Genomic DNA, 10984 nt, shown 5'->3' with positions numbered 1-10984 from the left:
GCAACAAAAGCAAGCGCAACATGTTGCCAGCAATAAATTTATGAGTTCACACACACTCAGCGCCGCAGCAGCAACAACAATGGGGAGCTGTAGCTACAATTAAGCCATAATGCATATGAAAATATAAAATTTGTGTGCGTTAAACTCACAGTCGCTACGCTACGTATGCGCACAGTCTAAACTGTTTGTTTGTGTGTGTGTGTGCGCCATAATTGTAATTATAGTAATATGTTTTATGATGGTTGCCTCGTTTAGCAGCAACCCCCACACACACACACACACACAAATAAACAAACAGACAGCGCCGCTCTCTGTAGCCAAAATGTATCTAGATACATAATTGCCACAACAGTCGTCGTTAAATAGTTGCACGGCACACACAGACAGCAGCGGCAGCAGCAGCAGCAATCGAGCAACAGTTTTGCTTTCGTTCACTGTTGTCGTTTATTTCGCAGTCGACGTCGTCGTTGACGTCGTCGCATCGTTTGTCGTGCTTTATAGCATTTGGCCACTCAGAAGTCGTTCACACACAGTTCAGTTCAGAATCGCTGCCAGCGTCGTCGTGGTCGGTTATTCCAGTCGGCAACGATATCGGGCTGCGCATAATTTTTCTATTCATCGCGAGCAGCGTTCGGCGCGTCGTCGCGTACGCGCAAAACGTTTAACGGCAAATAATACAAGTGGTTTGGCCCGAGCAACACGCGCTGCCCCCTCCCCCCCCTCGCGCTGCTCCACAAACATATAATAAACGTACTTAGCAGACGTGCGGATTTATCATATTTAAGCGTTTGTGTTGTGTTGTTGACGTGCGCGCAGCTCGCACAGAGTTGGGAAATTCAATTACCAACGGCAACGAGTCGCAGCGCGGCTTATTAGTTATAAACGTAATTATATTTGAAAGCGTTGAAATATTAAAATACTTAACTGAAACACTCAGCGTTGTGCGCTTACTATTTTAATTAAGTGTAACAACAACAACAAAAGCAACACGCATGTGTTAATGTATCTATAACGCTGTATAGCTGTGTGTGTGCGTGTGTGTGTGTGTGTGCGTTTGTGTCTGTGTGTGCCGCTTTTGTATCCATTAGTCACACATGAAACTAATTAGCATTTCGGGCTGTTTGTTATTGTCGCATTTGCTGGCCAAAAGAATTAGCGCGACGTCGTTGTTGGCATTTCATTTTTTTCGCGTTACACTTATGCATATATTTTTAATATATACGCAGCTTTATAGTTTATATGGCCAAGCATATATATATGCTCAACAACAACAACAATTGACAAGCGCTAATTGCTGCTGTGTTGCCTTCTGTGTTGCTGCTGCTGCTGCCTCACTTAGCTGCGTTTATGTTGTTGCTGCTGCTGCTGCCGTCGGCAATTTGTCAATTGCGCAAAGTTACGCAGCCGCACTGTGGTGCACACTCACGCATTTGCTTTGTTGCTCTTAAATAAACTATGAGCGTTTTTAATATCACAATATTTCAATTACCCAATTAAATTTCAGTCGAGGTGTTGTATATAAAGCAATCATTTTATAACTGTGTGTGTGTGTCAAACGAATTGAGTTGCATTTTATTGTTCATTGCGCATTAATGTGCTCATTAGCTCGCTGTTGTTGTTGTTGTTGCTTTAAATGAATTATAGCAACTTTATAACATTTATTTATTACACACACACATTGGTGTGCAAATTACTTTTTATACCCAAAAAAAAGTTCAAGTTTTAATTGTTGATACGTGCACAATGTTAATAAAAGTAAACAATTAAATAAACGCTAATTAATTTTAAATTGGCAGTCAGCAAAATTTGTTGCCTCCCCCCCTCACCCCTTTGCACTTAATAGCGTAGCCCGCACCCTTGTTTGTCTTTTTAGGGCAAACAATAAATTGAATTTTCACTTGCTTGCGTTTATTATGAGCACTATAAATGCCACACAGCGCGTATACTTGATATGATCAACGCCGCGTTAATTGAGCTGCAAGCTAATTGCTACACACACACACATAGACAAGCGTACCTGAGTGTCAATGTATCATTTGCTAATTAGACACAAGCGCTTGCATTTTTATTTTATTCATTTCATACAATTAGCTTAGCAAAATGTCAAATGGCTACAAAATTGTAAAATTGTGCATAGAATTTTACGCCGAATTATTCATAATTTAAGCGCCCATCTTTTCACAGTCTATGCGCTTATAATTAAATGTATTTAATTGAAACAACAAATACCGCACACAGACATTTAGGCAACACACACACACATGTAATTAAAAATAATATTAAATTAATGTGCAGTAAACAGTTTTTGTTGCTCAAATGCATACAAATTAATTTTGAAATAAAATGCTGACGCTAAAACACAACAGCAGCAACAACAACAATAATCAATAATTGTCAACTGGCTGACTAATTAATTAATTATATTTCAACATGGCTTTTGTTGTTGTTGTTGTTGTGCCTGTGGGCAACATTTGCCTTTTGCATTTCATTTCATCAATTCCCACTGTCTGTTGCCCTTTTTTTTATTTTTAATTACAATGTTCGGGTCTTTTTTGTTCTTTAGCCTTTGTCGCTGCTTTTTTTGCTGTGGCGGCAATTTAATTAAGCAAAGTGGATTAATTTGCAACTCGTTAGTTAATTAAGGATTAGCAGCTATGCAATGTGCATAAAACACAAAAACTATAAATACAATAAAAAACTAAAAATCAAAAACTGCAGCAATTAAATTTAAATTTCTGGATACAAATTGAAAAGCGCGCGCCGTTTGTTCATATCGCTGAGGTAAGTCTAAGTTTAAAATTAAGTGCAATACGTAAATATTTAGTGCAGCGATGAGATCAGCGTTTAAAAATGCTCAACAATGTTTTTCAAAAAATAAGTTCGTCATTTGAATTTATTTTCACATTTCGATTATCAGTTTGTGACGATTTTCCGCTTAATTAAGGGCAAAGCAACAAGCTGCGTTTTAACGCTGATTACTTAACATTAGTATAAGTAGTAAATACTATAGCAACATTTTTAATCAAGCGTAACAATGAATGAATGAACTTTAAAGCAAAATTGCCGCCGCACAGCCAAGACAGACAGACAGACAGACAGACAATGCTGTGCTGATAAAATTGATAAAACGCTGATAGCAGCAATAATTGAGCACAACTAGCAGCTATAGTTTGATAACTATAATTGTTGCGTCTATTTTTGTTGATAACTCAACACTTGGCAATTTACGATTTTATCGCGAATTTGCTTTAAATAGCGTGTAATGAGTTCTCATATTACGCATAATTAAGCGTTAATTTTGTTATTCATTCATAGCAACCCAAACAGCGCGACGTGCTACACGACACCTGAGCATGCCACACCCAACGCCCCAACGCCCCTTTCAGTCGTTGCTCTAAAGCTGTCGCGTCTGCTGATGCTTATCACATAACTGGTTCGCATTACGCTCTTAAATTAATTAAATTGTTACTCAAACAGCTTTTGTGTGTGATGGACAGTTGTGTGATTGACTGACTGACTGACTGAATGAATGATGTACGCATCAGACAGACCGACCGACCGACCGGTTGTTTAGCTATGCGCCTGAGCAAACAAACTTTGCAGCTAAAACTCGCCGATTGCGCAAAAAACTCGCAAAACATTTGCAGCTCAGATTACTTCAATTTGCTCATTTCCATGCATTTTTCACGCTAATGCAAACTGCGAGCAAATCAAAAAGCATATGTTTCAAATATATATATAAATTAAAATGAGACAGGTGCAGCGCGCAGGGCTGAGGGCAGCGTAAATTAGTTGTTGACAGTAAAAGTGCAAGGTAAAAATAAAAAACACGCGGCAACAAAAGCAAAACAACAGATACACAGCAAGAAAAATGCGCTACTTATGCCAATTCAAAGCCAAAAGTTATAAGCATATGTTTAATAAGTAACTTTTTTTAGTTTAGGCATGAAATACTTTAAGTTTTCAATGCCGCATAGTCTTAAATTCAAACCAATTGAACTTAAAAGAAAAAGCTGCTAACTGAGTAAATTTTCAAGTTAATTATATATGTTTGAACATGATTAGAATATATATAATGTTAGATATCATATTTCATATTTATATTGTATTATTTGAATCATTATTTCAACAACTCAAGCTTCACTTATCCACTTATTACGATATTCTTAAATTCAATACCAATTGGAAAACAAAAGATGCTGATTGAGTAAATGGAATATATTTGAACATGATTAGAATATATATAATGTTAGATATCATATTTCATATTTATATTATATTATTTCAATCATTATTTCAATATTCAATCAACAACTCAAGCTTCACTTATTAAGATATTCTTAAATTCAATACCAATTGGACTTAAAAGCAAAAGATGCTGACTGAGTAAATTTCCGAGTCAATAGTGGAATATATTTTAGCATAATTAGAATATTTATATGTTGTTAGATTGCATATTTCATATTTATATTATTATCAAATTTTATTTATATTTATATATCAAATTTAAAAGTACAACAACTCAAGCTTCATTTATTATCTTATAAACTTATTAAGTTAGACAGCTGATTTAACAAACTATTTAAAGAAAGTCACTTTAAGCTTGATACTGTTATTAATTTAAACAATCAAACACACACTAAGCATGAAATACTTTAAGTTTTCAATGCAGCTTAGTCTTAAATTCAATACGAATTGAACTTAAAAGCAGAAGCTGCTGACTGCGTCAATTTTGCAGTTTAGAAGTCATTGGTGTATATATTGATTATGATATTTAAATGCTTTAATATTTCATATGTCATATTATATTAAATTAACTTAATATAAAACTACAATTCAAGCGCATTTATTAAAGCGCCTTTTATATATTATGCTGCTTATTAAATGAGTCGAACTATTTAAAGAAAGTAACTTTAAGCGCGTATTAAGCTGCATTTAAGCATTTCAACTTGCAGCTAAATCAAGCTAAAATTACTTAATTTATTCTTACACTTGTTTTTTTGCGGTGTAGTTAGCACTTTGAACTGCTGCGACTGAGTTTTGAGAGAAAGCGGCTGCTGCTTCTATGCGGAAAAGTCATTTAAAACAATGTTATGCCAATAATTAATCAAAGCTAATTAATTAATGAGATTAGCTAGTGCTAATCGCTATATTTTTGCAACGTGCGGTCAAATTGTGCAATGTCAAAGCGAACGAAGCGGCGATCAGGGGGGGAGGGCGTTGATTACATTTGCTCTCAGACTATTAATGAAAACACAAGCTAAACGTAAATTCAATAATGCAATAATAAATTGCATAAGAGTTGTGATAAGCGCAGTCAGTGCGATTTTTTTTTTTTTTTTTGGTAGTGCAGCTGCTCTGAGTTGCAAGTAGCAATCAAAAGTGCGCTGCAACGTTTTGTGTGTGTGTGTGTGTGAAATGTGCGAATTAAGACAGCCCCATTAGCTGTTTGCATTTTTTTCTAATCAAAATTGAGTTCTGAGAATCTGCACACACACACAGAGACACACAGATACACAGACATAAAGCAGCCGGCACTCAATCAGTCAATCAACATAAGTGCGACAGAGTGCGCGAGTGTCAGTCTAGCGAGCAAACGCGTCAGTCATACAGTCATTTAGCCATTGAGTCAGTCACTTAAACAGGCAATCGTCGCAGTTGTTTGCTCGTTGAAAAATGAAACTAATTAGCGGCCGCAGCAGCAGCAGCAGCAACAAGCAGAGTCGAGAGCAATCGCTGCTCGTTTCCATTCCAATCAATTGGAAAATTTGCATTGCAACAACAACAACAACAAGCAGCAGCAGCAGCAGCAGCTGTAACAAGTCCATTTAAGCGTCGGCAGCAGCAAAAAATAAAACACAAAAACAAATTAGAGCACAGCATGACATGAAAGCAAAGCACGAATGTATCTCTAACCATGTTGTATCTATAGCTGTATGTATCTTTTAGTTTGCTGCACCGTTATATGCGTTTAATTATTAATTGCAAATGTGTTTAGCAGCGCCAATTGCCAATTGCCTTTTATCATATCGACGAAACAAGTTTTTCCAATGCAGTCGTCGAGCGGCTTCCGTGCAGTTTTTATTTTAATTGAATCATTTTAGCTATAAAAATAACACGTATACGCCATTGCTTTCAAATTGCCATAAAGCAACTGAAACATTGAAACATATATAAAAAAATACCTTTTGTCAGTCAGACATCAAATCAAATTGAATAAGCGCGGTCCATTACTCTGCCAGTGATTTTGCCAAATGACTTCATTTCATATCAATTAAGTTTATTGGGCCGACTTGACTGTATATGTCTCTGTCTGTGTGCGTATTTTTTTTATGGCGTTTTATTAAAGCGGCATGGCCACATAAACAACGCACACACACATTGAAACATTGGCGTGCCCTGTTTGTGCCATTGGGCTTCATGGAACGAACCTGAACCTGATTCATGCGCTTAATTGCTTTGGAGCGTGCGACTCTCTGCGCTGCCAGCAAACAACAAAAAGGCATGAAATCGAATTGTGTGCAACAACAACAACAACAACAAGCAGTTATAAATGCGCTTTACGTACTTTCAATATTTTTGACAGCCTCACAAAAAAGAAAGCAAGCAATATATATGTCGAAAATGCATTTAGTTGTATTAAATTTAAATGAAAAGAGTGTGGGAACATGCAAACTAATAAAAGACAAAAAGCCCTATAACTGTTAAACTGGCTACTGTGCCAATTTTATGTTGTTGTTCAGTTTTAAAGCATATCTGCTTACAAAACTAGATTTTGTTGAAAAGGTTTATGGCCAGCATTAAACTTCTATTAGGCACCCACTCAGCTTAACAAGGTATTGTTGTTAAAAAAAAAAAAAAAACTGATATACATACGCTTCGAATCTATTTTAATCAAATGCGTATCTGGGCCTGGCCCATTTTATGTTTTTTATAACTCAGCATTTGATGACCCAAAAATGCAATTAACTTTTGCTACGATAAAAATAGGCAGTTTATTGAATGTGTGCCATACACTTTGCTTAAATGGAAAAAAGGGAGTGCTAAGCAGCAAAAACTACGCAAATTAGCAACACGTTTTATTGCTGCGAGACTTAAAAGGGATAAGTCAAGCCGCTTATAATTGACTAAATTAAAACTAAAATCAGTTAGTCATTTTATACAAAGTGTATTTACAGTTGGCAGTGCTACAACTGCTGTCATTTATTTTTATCTGACACGTTTTGCCCCACATCAATCTTAGATATAGCGGCGGCATGCTCGTTACTGTGATAAGCAGCGACAACGCAATTAGATAGCAACAAACAAAGATAAGCGACGCGCAAGTGTCAGTTAATTATTTGAAAAGCGCGCGCAATTATTAAGCTGGCAGAGTTGCTTAGCACTGCAGCAACAGTCTGGCAACGCTGCTGCAGCGCAAACAGCTGATCGCAGCTACAAACGTGTGAATTTAAACGCACAAACAGCAACTGAAGCATAAAAATGTTAAAAAACTACGTAACTTAGCAACCGAGCAGTTAACTGCGCTTGTTTATTACTTCAATACGCTTTTTTTCTTACAGTAAACAGTTATGACTGGCTGAGCGCTGAGTTGATACTTAAAAACAGCAAATATTGTGTAAATAAAAAAATGAGCGCCGAATTGGATACAAAGCAAATTTGCAGCGAGCTGCAGTCTGAGGATTATCGCCAGCGCTGCCGCACGCTGCTGCAGCTTACCGAGCACTGCGCAGCGGCGCCAGCTAACACAAGCGTTGAGGCCATTGCCGGCGACTTTGATGAGCTGTATTTGCATTTGCTCAAATGCTACGGCGATCGCTTTGAAAAGGTGCGCAGCCAAGCGGTGCAAGCGGTAAGCGCATTTATGCAGTCACTGCCGCCGCTGGACTTTCATTTGCTCAATGTGGTGTCAACGCTGGCGGAGCGCATGGGCCAAACCGAAACTGTGGAGCAGAGCGAGGAAATACGCTTGTTGTACATACAGCAGTTGCGCCTGATGCTGCAAAAATACGCGCAAATGGGCAATGCGGGCGTGTTGCGCGAATGCTACGAGCAGGTGGTGCAGGTGCTAAACAAATCCATACGCGATGCGTATGCTGCAGTGCAGCGCGAGGGCTGCGCTACGCTGGTGGAGCTTACAACTGTGGCCAGCACGCATGAGTTTCAGCCATATACGGAAACGCTTGCCATAGCGTTGTACTCCATGCTGAATCATCGACATGCGCCTGCGCGCATTGCAGCTGTGCAAGCTTTGGCGCATTTATCGCTGCATATGAATGCAAGTGGTGATAGCTTAAAGCGGTTAATAGGCGAAGTGTCGCCGCTGCTAATGGACAACATGCCGCTGGTGCGACGCGAGTGTGGACAAATGGGCGTGCTAATGCTGCTGCAGCTTAAAGATCGCTACAGCTACTTTGAGCGCATACTGCCGCTGGTGCTTTGCTGTCTCAAAGATGATTCACCCGAGGTGCTTGCCTATATACAACCACGCTGGCTGCAGTGCGGCAAGCAGTACTACGATGAAAACGAAGCGGAGCTTGCACAACAGGAAATTGCTGATCTACCTGTGGCCAACTATCCAGCGGATGTCGAGCGCCCCAGCATAGGCTGTCGTGGTTTAGTGCAGCGTTCGCTGCGGCTGCTTGCGCTCATCACACGTGAATGCAGCGACTGGAAGGACAATGTGCGTCTACATTCGCTTAAGCTGCTGTATCAGTTTGTGCTGCATGCTGAGGCTTCAATGACTGCCAAATTCTTTGAAGCTTATCCACATGTTGCAACTGCTTGCTGCGATGCTGAGACGTCAGTTGCTGCTGCAGCCACTAAGGTTGCTGATCTTATGGGTCGTTTGCTTAGCTATGATGCGTGGATTGAGCATGGACTGCATGGACTGGAGCGCAATGCACGCGAGTCTTATCTCAAGTGTTTTTACTACATGTTTGATGCTGCTCAAGGCGGCAACTATGAGCAGCTATTACGTTTGGCCAGTCTGCTCAAGTGCGTGGACTATGCGCATACGCTTAAGCCCAGTTTACAGCTTTATATACTCAAAATGTTGCACACACTGCTGCGCAAGTCGACTGAGCTCAATGCAGCGCTGCAGCAGCTGCAGCAACTATACGCGCTGCTTTATGCTACAGCGCTAAAGGTTATGGGCTTAGCTTACTCGCTGCCGCATGACAGCGCTGAGCATTTGAAGCTGGGTGAGCAGCTGCTGGAGCAGCTTGCAGCACTGGAGGCCACTACAGTGGAGCAGCTGCATGAGCGCTGGCTGCTGCTAGCGCTGCTGGATGTGCAGAATTTGGATGCTGCGCTGGATGAGCAAGCAGAGCCTGTGCTGCTGCTCAATGGACTCATCAACTTGGCTGGCATACGCGCCAGCTGCTTGCCACAGCTCATTGCGCAAGTGCAGCTTGTTTTCGCGCACTGCAGCAGCTCAGCGCAGCTGCACATCTTCAGCACACTGTCCATAGTGTCGCTCAAATGGTCGCATACAGTGCGCGTGGAGCGCGAGCAGCGCACGCAGCTGCTTAGCAACTTTGTGCAGCAGCTAGTGGCACCCTATTTGGCTTGGAGCGCAGGCGGCGCAGCTGAGGCAATGCGCTCAGTTGCTATGGCAACCACTTGCGCCTTAGCGCAAGGCGCTGAGCTGGAAATGCGTGAGATTTTGCCTACGCTCGCCAAACATATGCCCAGTTTGCTGGAGGATCACAATGTGGCTACGCGTCATTATGCCATCAAAGCTATTTGCTACTTTCAAGGGCTGTCCGTAGCAGAGCTTAAGCCGCTAGCTTATGCCACTATGCAGCGCCTGGATGATCCTGCCGCTGGCATACGCAACATGGCAGCAATTGCTGTAGCCAAACTGCAGCCTGTTTTCAACTCTGAACTGGAGCCGGAGCCTGCAGCTTATGAGCGTGAGGTGTGGGATTCATTTATTAAGCGCGCCATGGACTTGCTGCTGCTGTATCATGAAAGTCCTGAAAAGGATATGCAAGCTGCTGCACAAAGCTCGCTCATGGCGTTGGCTAAGCTGCATCCTGTAGCTTGGGAGGAGCGCTATGAACGCGCCTTGTCTCAGGCACGTCGCAAAGAAGATTTGGTTGAACTCTATGGCAAACTGCAGATCAAGGAGGAGGAGCAGCAGCAAACAAACAGCGACGACGCATAATATTTCTTTGAAATTTTTTTTTGTTGCGTGCGCATTTTCCGGCTTGCAGCAGTCTAATTGCCTCGATCTAACGAATTGTATTGTAAACATAAAGCGCAACGAATTCAAATTGCAAGCAGCGCATTAAAGCATTTAAAAATCACAACAACAATTTGCTCGCTTTTATTTTGTTTATTTACTTTGCGTGGCTCGCGAAAATTTTGTTTGATGAATTGTAGGCAGTCGGCCAAAGGCAAATAAATTGCTGCAGAGTGCGCGCTAATTACGAGATCCAAATTATAATACAAGAAATTCCATAAATCAAAATAAACAAATTGCGTACGAACAGAACAACATTGAAATTGTTTTTAAATACATGCATATGGTTATGCATGCTGCTGCTGCTTTTTATGCAAGCAGCGCATTGTGCAAATAGTGTATATATATTGCAATATGTATAAATTGTAAAATCCTTTGATATTGCATAACATATTTTATATGAAAGCAAAGCTTGCGGCACGCAATTTTTTTGCCTGTACAGGCAACAGCATATATAGCAGCAATACTGTTGCGAAATTAATATTTTTGACAATAAATATTAAAAATAAAGTAAAGCTGCTTGAAGTATTGAAGTATTTGAAGTATAAAGCGCGCTTATGGCAAACAAGCGTGAAAGTGGAAATGAAAGTTTAGCATACATATATTTAATTAAAGGTCATAGCTATTAATAGCGTTTGGCCGCTTGCAAAACATGCGAGCAGCTTAGCGTGCTTAGCTCATTAGCCTTGAGCCTTGAGCTTCAGCACAAGCAAAAAGTGTTGCCTAATTTTCTGC

The 10984-nt window shown here is 40.2% G+C and overlaps 1 protein-coding gene across 1 annotated transcript; it reads left to right on the top strand.

Annotated features, from left to right (window-relative positions):
• The first annotated feature begins 456 nt into the window (after positions 1-456).
• On the top strand, positions 457-10324 carry LOC108603522 (dynein assembly factor 5, axonemal). Its single transcript, XM_017992416.1, has 3 exons — positions 457-884; positions 2564-2781; positions 7563-10324. The coding sequence occupies exon 3, from the start codon at positions 7631-7633 to the stop codon at positions 10169-10171; it is 2541 nt and encodes an 846-aa protein (XP_017847905.1). The 5' UTR covers positions 457-884; positions 2564-2781; positions 7563-7630; the 3' UTR covers positions 10172-10324.
• Positions 10325-10984: the final 660 nt, after the last annotated feature.

This window comes from Drosophila busckii, chromosome 3R (assembly GCF_011750605.1).
Source record: "Drosophila busckii strain San Diego stock center, stock number 13000-0081.31 chromosome 3R, ASM1175060v1, whole genome shotgun sequence".
NCBI classification, from domain to species: Eukaryota; Metazoa; Arthropoda; class Insecta; order Diptera; family Drosophilidae; genus Drosophila; species Drosophila busckii.
This window is presented reverse-complemented; position numbering and strand designations above follow the sequence as displayed.